The sequence below is a fragment of the Heteronotia binoei genome, chromosome 5, assembly GCF_032191835.1.
Source record: "Heteronotia binoei isolate CCM8104 ecotype False Entrance Well chromosome 5, APGP_CSIRO_Hbin_v1, whole genome shotgun sequence".
In the NCBI taxonomy this organism is placed as follows: Eukaryota; Metazoa; Chordata; class Lepidosauria; order Squamata; family Gekkonidae; genus Heteronotia; species Heteronotia binoei.
Genome location: NC_083227.1, coordinates 25,264,221 through 25,277,169, shown reverse-complemented (window position 1 = coordinate 25,277,169; position 12,949 = coordinate 25,264,221). Strand labels below are relative to the sequence as shown.

The following is a 12,949-nucleotide window of genomic DNA, read 5'->3' as shown; positions in this document are numbered from 1 at the left end:
CAGAACTCCCGCCAGAAGTTGGCAACGAACTGTGGCCCACGGTCGCTAATGACCTTGTTGGGGAACGAGTGGACTCGGACCATGTGTAGAAAGAATAGATAAGCCAGCTCCTTTGCCGTGGGAAGTTTCCGGCAAGGGATGAAGTGAGCTTGCTTTGAAAAAGTGTCCACCACCACTAATATTACTGTTCGTCCTCTAGAGGGCGGCAGTTCTACAATAAAGTCCATTGATACAACCGACCAGATCCGCTCAGCGGTGGGGAGGGGCTGTAAGAGCCCAGGCATCTCCCCCCCCCCTCCGCTTGGCCATGAGACAGGTAGGGCACATTTGCACAAACTCCGAAATGTCCTTTTTCATTTGCGGCCACCAGAACTGCCGATGCACTAGATGGAGGGTTTTTACGTACCCAAAGTGCCCGGCCAGTTTGTTGGTGTGACAATGCTGGAGCACCTCCACCCTCAGGGACTTCGGAACGTATAGCTTCCCCTCATGGTACCAAAACCCCCCTTCCCCCTTCTTCAAACCGGCCGGCCGGTCTTTTCCTTCTGCCTCTGCTTCTACTATTAGTTTGTCCCCCCCCCCCCCCAGAGGTTGCTCTTTTGGGCAGCCGTTTTTGATCTGGTTTGAACTACACCGGCCACGGCCTCAGGGGGTATTAGGGAGTCTATGACCTCCTCCCGTTCGCTCTCGTGCTGTGGAGCGTCCACCTAAAAGTTTTTGGAGCCTAGAGAGTGCGTCCACCAAAAAGTTTTTGGAGCCCGGGATGTGGCGTAGAGTGAAGTCGAATTTAGCAAAGAATCCCGCCCACCGGATTTGCTTCAATGAAGCATAGTCTGACAATAACAACATGCCAGCTGGCAACTACTGTAGCAGCTATCAGATTCAGCATGATCTGTTAAGGAAGTCTGCTTGAGCCTTGGAGAAAATGGAAGATTAGCTGATCCTAGAGCAGGGGTGTCAAACTCATTTGTTACAAGGGCCGGTTCTGACATAAATGAGACCTTGTTGGGCTGGACCATGTGTGTCAGGTAGCAGAGAGAGAAACCTTATAAAGACAAACAGTAACACAAAAGATCCCCCCCCCAAAAAAAACCCTTTTAAGTAAAACATGCTTAAAGAGTAGCACTCTTGCAATATTTTATTTAGCAGTCTCTGATAACTGAAGGAAGCAAGAGAGGGAGAAGGAAGCAGACTTGCTTGCAGGCCTGATAGGAGCTCTCCTGATTCGGCCCCCGGGCTGCATGTTTGACACTCCTGCCCTAGAGCTTTTTACTATGCTCAGAGTTCCTTGCACCCTTACTGGTTGCAGCCAAACTGCACCCACCCGCCCCGGTACACCACTGCATTCAAGACTGAGGCAGGCAACTGTGTTTGTCTGAAGCAACAGAATAAAGTTTGAGTCCAGTGGCAACTTCAAGGCCAACAAATCTTATTTAGTCAATTGTTTTTAGTGGCTTCTTCATATATTGGCAGGTGTTTGTGTTCCAGCTCAGTCTTGTGCATTCTTTATTTTGTAATCCACAAAAATATATCTGCAATCCAGTTTCAAACAATATTTATAGACATGATTATAACTCAGTTTCATGTACTATTTACCATCCAATATATTTAGAAACCACCAAGATGTGTTGGATGAAAGGAGGGGAGGAGCCTGTCTTCTTTATTTGGAAAAAAATATAGCTTCCAATTCTCAAACAAAAGAAGATGAGAGTTAACAAAGGCCAGAACAGATGAGCCGTTTGGCAGTCTGTCTTGCCATTTTCCCTCCATGTCTAAGTTCTTTTTCTCCAAAGTTGGTAATTAGCAATTCATCAGTGAGTGTAAACATGAAAATGGCTACTTATCTGAGTCTATTTTGTAGTCCAAATAAGTTACAAATCGGCACATAGTTCTTCATATAGCACAAAATACATTATTACAAGATCCGAAAGGCTTAAGTGACTATATTATGACTTTGCCAATTAGCTGGTAGCAAAAAAATTATATAGCACAGGGATGTGTTCTTAAGAGAGACCAAAGAAGAGAGAGAGCTAACATTCAGGTTTTTCTATGCTGCTATCAGAAATGTAAAAGAAGACTTAGTTGTTTCTATCTAATGTTTTTAAAGTTTAAAACTGACTTTGCAAGTAGAACTCTGTTGACAATATAAAAGAGGATATCAGGAAAATGTATGCAGCATTTTGCTGACTGTTCTCGCAGCCGCCTTAATGTTTGTCTGTATTAATGTTGTGGAAACTATGTCTTTTTACCTTTATTTTACAGCAACTCCCCAACTCTAAGCAATCAAAAGACTTACCAGTACTTCTCACAACAAACGTTGTTCCTAGCAGCTGAATTCATGAGACTGAAACAGCTCACAGTGTTCCTTAAAGTAGGGTCAAGCAGCACCTTTAAGACCAACCAAGTTTTATTCAGAATGCAAGCTTTCATATGCATGCATACTTCTTCAGACGAGGGGTACAAGTGAGCAGAACCACATATAGCTGGTGAGTAGCGTTAAGACTGGATAGTGATATAAGGTTGGGATCTAATGTTAAAACAGTGTAATAAACACACTGAAAGACCATTTGGTCTGGATGGCATTTGCATGGGAAACCAAAGGTAATAAAAGTTGTCTGTTAATTGCTCTTGGTACAAGTCCGGGTAAAACAAAAGGACATGTATTTTCTAGTGATGTTCTTGTCCACCTAATTTACTTTTTAACATGTACATTATATATACATTATATACATTATAAACATCATTCTATTTTGCCATTAAAAAAAAAGAATATATTAAAATATAGTGAAAATGGGTTAAATATATAAACAGCCAATACCCCTTATTTGAGTATGTCAATACAAAAAACATTATTCTGATACAGTATTCTGTGGATATATAGCTATACTCAGTGAGAGTGGGTTTAGAATACGTCATGAGAAAAAAACCCAATATCCCTGTTCAGTCCTGGGAAGGTGTTTGTTCCAAGTTTCATAATAATTTGTAATTCAGCAATTTCTGTCTTCATTCTGTTCTTGAAGTTCCTTTGCAGTAAAATAGCTACTTCCTTAAACATATGATAGCTTTTATTTCTACATGTACCCAAATACGTGGAGGATAAAAACAATTTCATGATCAGGCACATTTGACACATGACCAACCCCCACAGATTCACTTCCTAACACATACATTTTGTCAACTCTGTTACCAGTGGCAAGTACCTTGTTTCCTTTTAACACCTTGCATTTTCTGCGTGTAAACAGCACATCAAACCCCTGATCGTCCAGTGAACTAACACTTAACAGATTAGATTTCACTGATGGGACACAAAGCACATTCTTTAGCTGACACCCGAGAGCTGGAAAGTCAACAATGCCCTCGCATTGAACTGCAGCCATAGAACTGTCAGCAAGTCTTACGTACGAAAGATTAGAGGCTTGGGAGTTTAGCAGCAAGACTCTCGAATTACAGACGTGGCTGGTGGCTCCAGAGTCGAGTAACTATGAAGATTCTGCACAGGCTGCAGAGGACACCAATTGAGCCTGCTCTTCGTAACTCTTCCTGTGCTGGCTGTCTCTTCTCCCCTGCTTTCTCTGCCGACTTGTCTCCGTGAAGAAGCGTTGCAGATGGGACGTTGAACCACAGCGATAGCACCTCCTCACCGATAGAGCCCTTGCCTCAGCCTCTGCTTTCGGTTGCTTAGCAGCCGCCGCTCAAGCAGTCACTCCCCCGGACAGACGCTCCTTGGCAGACGTGCCTGGACATGAAACAGCCTCCGCTCTCGCCTGGAAGTCGTACAAGTGTGCGCAGACATATTCCATTGTCAGCACAGCTGTATCCACCGTTTCCAGAGCTGTAATAAGTGGGGAAAACTCTGCAGGGAGCGATGATAGCAGGATAAACACCCTGTCATCCTCAGCCACCTTGCCTCAAGTCTCCAGCTCCACAAAGCAGTTAGTTAGCTCTTTAATGTGTTTCCGCACACATCCCACAGCAGGCATGAGGGTGCGATACATTTTGCATGTCAGAGCCATTAACGAGCCTGCAGTGGTCTGCACATATACGCCTCTTAGAGCATCCCACACATCCTTTGCAAAGGTCTTGCCCCGGACATATATCAACTGGTCGTCCCCGACACTCAGAACAATATTGGCCAGAGCCATCTCTGCCTGGACAGTCTCGTTAGCCGTCAACACGGTGGGGGGGGGATTACTCACAGTTTATCCACCAGCACGGCAAGCTGTTGAGCCATATCTCCGGCCTCAAAGGACAGCTGGCTGTCATCTTCCCCCTTGTCACTCTCCGACAGAGATAACTGGAACTCTGCAGCACTATCCTCCTCAGCTTTCACCTCCGGCTCCAACTCGGCATCCCAAACAGACCTCAGGCTGTCCCTGCACAGCGGAACCGGTCTGGGCCCATAACCCTGTCAGTAGAGCATGTGCAGAGTGCAGGGAACAGCAAAGAATCACCGTGGACGTCGCGAGTAAAATATGAGCCACAAACCAACACCTTGTGTTAAATAGTGTATTATACAACTATATACAAGGTATTTACAGAGGTGGTGCAGTAGAGCAAATATACAGCTCTGTAGGACAAAGTGCTTCGCCAGTCAGTCGTTGAAGTGAGGGAAAAAGTTCATCTGGCACTAGTCAACATATATACATTGGGCAGCCAATCACATCAGTCCATGAAATATGCTGACTCACAGCAGGTGCTTTCCAGGCACAGTCCAGCTCCAACCTGTTTTCTGCCAAGGTTGCATCAGCCTGACCTGTCAAGAGCTGTCAGAGTAGATCTACAGATCTAGCCATGCTTTGCTCTATGGACTCTATACCAACAGTCCAAGTCCTGTTCTGAGAAATCCTCACCTTTCCTGCAGACGTGCAAGAGTCCCATTCTCCCCCCAGCCGGGAGAAAGGAGGAAGGAGAGAGGCGCTCCTCCGAGGTCCCATCTTCCCAAAATTTCTTTCTCTAGCTTACTGAAAAATCACCCACCCCCTTCAACGCTTGGGAAAGGCAGTGTTGACCTCTCTGGTGCTCGCAATGCCTGTTGGGAAATGTAGACCCCAGCAACAAGCAGACTAACATGGAAGGGCAGAAGTGTGGGGAAAGAGGTTTCCTCGCTCTGCAGTGGCTGTGTGTGTGTACGATCGCTGATAGCGTTGCCAACTTCCAGGTGGCGACCAGGAGATCCAGCCGTGAAAAATACCTACAAAATCACAATTTTTGTAACAACCTATAGTGTACAATATTTCCTATACAACGCCTATAAACTCCTGATAGACGTTGATAATATTTCCAACTATTGAAAATGCGCAGAATTCTTTATCCACTTTCACATTTAAGAGAAGACTCATTCCTAATTAAAGTCTCCAAGGAATGTGCATGTGCAGGTGTTAGTCTTTATAACATCACATTCCAATTTCCTCTATGGTCTTCCTCCAGTCTTTCCATAGTCCATTAAGTGTATGGACTCCAGTACAGCTAGGGTTGCCAAGTCCAATTCAAGAAATATCTGGGGAATTTGAAGGTGGGGCCAGGAGCAAGGTTGTGACAAGCATAATTGAATTCCAAAGTGAGTTCTGGCCATCACATTTAAAGGGATGACTGGGGAAGCCAATGGCAAGGAAAGGAAAGCACCAGTCGTTTCTGACTCTGGGGTGATGTTGCTTTCACAATGTTTTCACGGCAGACTTTTCACGGGGTGGTTTCCCATTGGCTTCCCCAGTCATCTACACTTTCCACCCAATGGCAAACCACCCTGTAAAAAGTCTGCCATGAAAATGTTGTGAAAGCAACGTCACCCCGGAGTCGGAAACGACTGGTGCTTGCACAGGGGACTATCTTTTACCTTTTTACACCTTTTAAATGCCTTCCCACCATTGGAAATAATGAAGGATAGGGACGCCTTCTTTTGGGGCTTATGGAATTGGCACCTCTGGTCCAATCCTTCTGAAACTTCGAGGGCATTTTGAGGAGAGGCACTGGATGCTATGCTGAAAATTTGGTGCATCGACTTCAAAAAATAGCCCCCTCCCCACATACCCATGGACCAATTCTCCATTATACCATATGGGAATCTGTCTCCATAGGGAATCATAGAGTGCCCAGCAGACATATCCCTCCCCCCACCCCCGGTGCTTTCTGATGATCCTGAAGCGGGGGGAGGGCCTCCAAACTGGGGGATCCCCTGCCCCCACCTGGGGATTGGTATATAGGAGAACACTCTGTGAGAGCTTTAACTAATATATATTAAAAACAATATTTTAACAATATTTTAAATTGCAATATTTCCACATTAATTTGAAATTATTTCACAGTCCATTTTACGATTTACAATGTTTTTCTTCGTTTGTAGGACTTCCTAAAGTCCAATTCACCAATGCAGGTGTGATTGTAGTTCCCAAATTGGCGTGGCTGCAACTGGGCTGCTGCTTCTGTCCACTTTCAGAGGATCCTTCTTCAGGCAGCTCACCAAGGGATACACTTTCAATTTGGCTCTGCTCTGCTTATCTCCAGGGATCAAGCATGGCTCCACATTTCTCTTTGTCCTTAGCTTCAGCTAATTCCCTGGGGCAATTGATGTTAAAACAGAGCTCCTTAACAGTGCTGGCTAGATAGAGAAGGGATCAGAAACGTAAGTTATATATACATTTTCTTTCTCTATCTTTCTAATTTTGTTAATACTGAGCTATTTTTCCTGAACTACAATGCATAATGGCAGGGGTGGAATTCTAGCAGGAGCTCCTTTGCATATTAGGCCACACATCCCTGATGCAGCCAATCCTCCAAGAGCTTACCAAAAAGAGCCTTGGAGGATTGGCTACATCAGGCGGTGTGGCCTAATATGTAAAGGCGCTCCTGCTAGAATTCCACCCCTGTATAATAGTATGCAGAAAAGTACACCAGAAGCTGGGATGTTCCACACACAGGTCGCTGGAGCACTCCTTACCAGAAAGAAGAGAGCTCAGGCTATAAATTAGCCCCATCTGGCAGTTTCCTGTCCGTGATGCAGAGAGGCTGAAAGGAACAGATTAATTATGGTCCCACCTTCAGTCACCAGGGGTGGGGCTGTATGAATAATTTGATGTTTATTTAGGCTCTTGTTCACAGAGAAGAAACTCCCAAATTCCAAGTATGTAAATAGCTTTACCAGGGCTTTTTTTGTAGCAGAAACTTCTTTGCATAATAGGCCACACACCCCTGATGCAGCCAATCCTCCAAGTGCTTACAGTAGCTCTTATAAGAAGACTCCTAGCTCTTGGAGGACTGGCTACATCAGGGATGTGTGGCCTAATATGCAAAGGAGTTCCTGCTATTTAAAAAGCCCTGGCTTCTACCCTGCGTGAACTTTTTGGTGTCTAGTCAGAACAGCACGCCAAGAGAAGCACTTTCCACACACCAAGCATCTGTACGGCTTCTCCCCTGTGTGAATCTTTTGATGTGATATTAGACTGTACTTCAGAGAGAAGCATTTGCCGCACTCCAAGCATTTATATAGTTCCTCCCTTGTATGAATTTTCCGATGTGCAGTTAGGGTGCTATTGTGATAGAAGCACTTTCCACACTCCAAGCATTTATATGGCTTCTCCCCTGTGTGAACCTGTTGATGTTCAGTTAGGCGGCGCTTCTCAAAAAAGCACTTTCCACACTCCAAGCATTTATACGGCTTCTCCCCTGTGTGAACCGTTTGATGTCTCCTTAAGTGACCACTCTGAGAGAAGCACTTTCCACACGCCAAACATTTATGTGGCTTCTCTCCTGTATGCCTCCTTTGATGTGAACTTAGGCTTCCACTCCAAGAGAAACATTTTCCGCACTCCAAACATTTATATGGCTTCTCCCCTGTGTGAATCTTTTTATGTTTAGTTAGGTCACCATTAAAAGAGAAGCACTTTCCACACTCCAAGCATTTATATGGCTTCTCTCCTGTATGAATCCGTTGATGTTTAGTGAGGTCGCGACTATAACGGAAGCTCTTTCCACACTCCAAGCATTTATGAGGCTTCACTCCTGTGTGTATCTTTTGATGCGCAGTTAGGTTTGCACTGTAACGGAAGGAGTTTCCACACTGTAAGCATTTATACAATTTTACCTCTGTATGAATCTTCTGATGTCCGTTTAGACCGTTTTTGGCACAGAAGCACTTTCCACACTCCAAGCATTTATATGGCTTCTCCCCTGTGTGAATCTTGTGATGTTCTGTTAGGCTTCCTCTCCGAGAGAAGCATTTTCCACACTCCGAGCATTTATATGGCTTTTCCTTTGTATGACTCTTTTGATGTTCAGTTAGGTGGTGATTCTGAAAAAAGCACTTTCCACACTCCAAGCATTTATATGGCTTCTCCCCTGTGTGAATCCTTTGATGCTGATTCAGGCTGCCCATTATAGAGAAGCACTTTCCACACTCCAAGCATTTATGTGGCTTCTCCCCTGTATGATTCTTTTGGTGCACAGTTAGGCTCCAATTCCGAGTGAAGCACATTCCACACTCCAAGCATTTATATGGCTTCTCCCCTGTGTGAACGTGTTGATGTTTAGTTAGAGAGTGCTTCTCAAAAAAGCACTTTCCACACTCCAAGCATTTATATGGCTTCTCCCCTGTGTGAACCTTTTGATGGCTAGTTAGGTATTTATTCCGAGAGAAGCACTTTCCACACTCCAAGCATTTATGCAGTTTTACCTCTCTATGAATCTTCTGATGTTTCTTTAGTCTGCTTTTGTAAAAAAAGCACTTTCCACACTCCAAGCATTTATATGGCTTCTCCCCTGTGTGAATCTTGTGATGTTCTGTTAGGCTTCGTCTCCGAGAGAAGCATTTTCCACACTCCGAGCATTTATATGGCTTTTCCTTTGTATGACTCTTTTGATGTTCAGTTAGGTGGTGATTCTGAAAAAAGCACTTTCCACACTCCAAGCATTTATATGGCTTCTCCCCTGTATGATTCTTTTGGTGCACAGTTAGGCTCCAATTCCGAGTGAAGCACATTCCACACTCCAAGCATTTATATGGCTTCTCCCCTGTGTGAACCTGTTGATGTTTAGTTAGGGAGTGCTTCTCAAAAAAGCACTTTCCACACTCCAAGCATTTATATGGCTTCTCCCCTGTGTGAACCTTTTGATGGCTAGTTAGGTATTTATTCTGAGAGAAGCACTTTCCACACTCCAAGCATTTATGCAGTTTTACCTCTCTATGAATCTTCTGATGTTTCTTTAGTCTGCTTTTGTAAAAGAAGCACTTTCCACACTCCAAGCATTTATATGGCTTGTCTCCTGTGTGCCTTTTTTGATGTGCACTTAGGTTTCTCCTCTGAGAGAAGCACTTTCCACACTCCAAGCATTTATATGGCTTCTCCCCTGTGTGAACCTTTTGATGGCTAGTTAGGTAGTCATTCCGAGAAAAGCACTTTCCACATTCCAAGCATCTATATAGCTTTTTGCCTGTATGAACCTTTTGATGAGTAGTTAGTGCACTACTCCAAGGAAAGCTCTTCCCACATTCCAAGCAATTATACTTTTTCCAGCCATTTGTAACATTCTCAAATGTTTTAACACCAGATTTGCTGCCGAACTTTTTCTGACTTATGGCACTAATAGGCCTTCCCCTTCTCCTCTCTGGTTCATCTTGGGCTAAGAGCTCAGGTTTATCTCTGCCCTGACAAGCAACCAATTCCTTCCTTTGCTTCTCTTTTGCTTCCCATTTCTTTCTGAACTGTCCTGTTGATATCACTTGATCCACGGACTCTGCTTCCATCTGAAGACGGTTGTCTTTTCCCACAAGTCTCCTTTCTGACTCCTTCTCACTCACCATTTCCCTCACAGCTCCAACTGCAACAGAGAATGAAATACCAGTTAACAAACCCGAGCAGTGAGCAGTACTTTTTATAATGAAACCCTGGGCTCCAGAAAAAACTTCAGCAATATTAACCACACATCAGGATGTCCTGGAAAAAGAAAAACAGTGACTAAGGGGAGGGGATTTCTTCCTTGTTTTGCTGACACTTGCTCTTCAGATTGCATTAAGCTTAATATGTTAACTGCTGTTGATTTAGGGAACGCATAAAATGGAATTTAAAAAGAAACGCTTGTTAAAAATCTTGAATTTTACTGATTTTTTAAAAACAATATGTAAGGAAGAAAACATGGAAACACTTAAATCCAGATAAGGGAGAAATAGACAAGATAGCTTTGTCTATGAACCTGGGAAATGACCCAGGCTTCCAGAAAAATCTAGAAAAAAAGGGCATTGTGGAGTTATAACCACAGTTCCCTAGATGTCGCACCACTTGCATGACTGGGTGCATGACCACTTGAATTAGCCAAAGGCCATAAGAGACTCCATATACATCCGATATTAAAAGAGGTCATACAACAACCGGCATTAAGAAGAGAAAGGATAGCATTGTTCCAAGTAAGTTCTAACAATATTCAAAAGTCAATTATCACGCACTAAATTTAGTACAGTTTATCCAGAAAAACTTCAACCAAAAAATTCAACCAACAAGACAAGAACTTTGGCAAACCTAGAACTGCTTTTAGTTTACACACTGTAGATAAACTGTAAATAGAAAACCTGATCCAATATATACTCTGATGCTGGTATCAAGATCATACATTTAAATATATCCATACATTCTTTTTCTAGAGTCTGTATTTTTTCTTCACAGTGGGCCTTACTCCTAGTCCTCTTATATTGGCCTTTCAAAACAGCAGAGGGGAATACATCATACTGCAGTAACGTCAATGCTCTCCTATAAGTCAGGGTTCCCTGGACCATGGGTGTCAAACTAGTTCATTATGAGGGCTGGATCTGACATAAGTGAGATCTTGAAGGGCCGGGCCCTGTCAGGCCAGGCCATGTGTGTACCTATTTAAGATTAGGTAAAAAGGTAAAGGTAAACTTAAAATGAAACATGCTTAAAACATTAGCACCTGTGCAAGCACCAGTCCTTTCCAACTCTGGGGTGACACTGCTTTCACGGCAGACTTTTTACGGGGTGGTTTGCCATTGCCTTCCCCAGTCATCTACACTTTTCCCCCCAGCAAACTGGGTACTCATTTTACCAGCCTTGGAAGGATGGAAGGCGGAGTCAACCTTGAGCCGGCTACTTGAACCCAGCTTCCACCAGGATTGAACTCAGGTCGTGAGCAGAGCTTAGGAATGCAGTACTGCAGCTTTACCACTCTGGTAGCAGAGATATAAGCTTTATAAAAGACACAAATGCATTAAAAAAAACCCTTAAAACATGCTTAAAACATTAGCACTCGTAGGTCTTAAAGGTGCTTCCTTTGTATTTCTCTCATGAGATCCAGGGAACTGGGAAAAGGAAGCCAGGAGGGAGAGAAGCCTCTGCCAATAGAAGGAAGAGAATGCAAAAGAACAGTGGCAGCAGAATATGTAAAATACAAAAATACAAAATATTGTGCAAAAACAAACACTCTTGACTGGTGTATACAAAATTCTATTATCATGAAATGAACAGCCTACAACAGTGGGTATGCATTCATACAGTATAAATAGACAACAAACAAAACTCTCAAAACAATATTCCAAGGAGGACCCCACACAGTCTCTGAGTTTTCCAAACTGAGTACTAAGACTCAATAATAAAGTTCCAGACAAGTTCTCTCTCAAACGCCCATTTTGGTATCTTAATTTGCGGACGTTTGAGAGAGAACTTGGCTGGAGGTTTCAGTTGACTTACGAGGAAGCTGCAGGAGCAGCGGAATGCAATCAAAGCTGGGGTTTGCGTGAAGGCTAGAATTTTTCCTTCAGAAGTCAACAAGCAACGGAGGGACTCCTGTGGAACTTTATTATTGAGTCTTAGTACTCAGTTTGGAAAACTCAGAGACTGTGTGGGGTCCTCCTTGGAATATTGTTTTGAGACTTTTGTTTGTTGTCTATTTATACTGTATGAATGCATGCCCACTGTTGTAGGCTGTTCATTTCATGATAATAGAATTTTGTATACACCAGTCAAGAGTGTTTGTTTTTGCACAATATTTTGTATTTTTGTATTTTTTTTTTAGTTTTTAACTTTTTATTACTTTTAACAACAATAATAACAATATATATATATATATATACACACAAAACATAAACTTAGGGATGTAGACCGTGGGATGCATTATATACTTATATCATTAGAATACAAATCCTTTGTTCTAACCTAAACCAAATCATACATTCTACAGTTAACCCCTTTTTACACTATATTCTTATTATCTTTCCCCCATAATCATTCATACAATAAGTTCCATTTCCCTTCTATTTGTCTATTTGTTAATTTCTTCTCATAATATCTCCATCAGAGTATCTACCTCAGCTCAGTCTAGAACCAACCAAAAATACTTTCTTTCTTCTACACTGTGATCCAAAAGAACATTTGGCATTTCAAGTCATCTTACTTTATTTATAAATTACACGGTATCTATTTAATTCCCTGCAACAACAACAACAAAAACCCCCCCAGCAAGTTTGGAATACACTTTCATACAATAAGTTCTGTTTTCCTTCTATCTATTTGTTAATTTCTTCTCTTAGTATCTCCATCAGAGTATCTACCTCAGCTAAGTCTAGAACTAAAAAAAAGAAAACTTTCTTTCTTCTACACTGTGGTCCAAAAAAGAAGAAAAAAAAAATTGGCATTTCAAATCATCTTACTTTGTTTGTGAATTGCATGGTATCAATTTGTTTCCATGCAACAAAGCAACCAGCAATTTCGAAATACACTTTCTTCAGTTTTATTGGTGTAATATGCCAACGATATAACTTTAATGATTTGTCTCTCATCGTCTGGCAAACCAATTCCTTCATTTTCCTCCGAATACACCTTATATAAACCTCTCTCAGCAGGCGGTGTTCCTTGAAAAAAATAAGGCAAGCTCTATAGCCATTTTCTATATCTTTCTCCAATTCCTTTTTCTTCATACCAAGAACTGGTGTCAAGATCTCTACTATCACCTC

At 42.6% G+C, this 12,949-nt stretch overlaps 3 protein-coding genes across 3 annotated transcripts in view; all 3 read right to left on the bottom strand.

Moving 5' to 3' along the window:
• Positions 1 to 12,949, bottom strand: part of LOC132571866 (zinc finger protein 420-like) — a 452,634-nt gene that overhangs the window by 345,302 nt on the left and 94,383 nt on the right. The window lies entirely within an intron of this gene.
• LOC132571339 (zinc finger protein 560-like) overlaps positions 1 to 12,949 on the bottom strand; it is a 31,442-nt gene that overhangs the window by 894 nt on the left and 17,599 nt on the right. The gene's annotated exons all lie outside the window — the stretch shown is intronic.
• On the bottom strand, positions 4,193 to 9,793 carry LOC132570960 (zinc finger protein 883-like). Its single transcript, XM_060237595.1, has 4 exons — positions 9,498 to 9,793; positions 8,666 to 9,200; positions 7,334 to 8,425; positions 4,193 to 4,405 (listed from the first exon to the last, which is right to left on the bottom strand). Exons 1-4 carry the CDS (start codon positions 9,791 to 9,793, stop codon positions 4,193 to 4,195), a joined length of 2,136 nt encoding a protein of 711 aa, XP_060093578.1.

Coding starts and splice junctions, on each gene's coding strand:
- LOC132570960 (XM_060237595.1), bottom strand. CDS start 9,793: ATGGTGAGTGAGAAGGAGTCAGAAAGGAGACTTGTGGGAAAAGACAAC. Junction 9,201..9,497: donor GTTACAAATGGCTGGAAAAA/GTATAATTGCTT, acceptor TTACAAAAGCAG/ACTAAAGAAACATCAGAAGA. Junction 8,426..8,665: donor ATCAGAAGATTCATAGAGAG/GTAAAACTGCAT, acceptor GTGCACCAAAAG/AATCATACAGGGGAGAAGCC.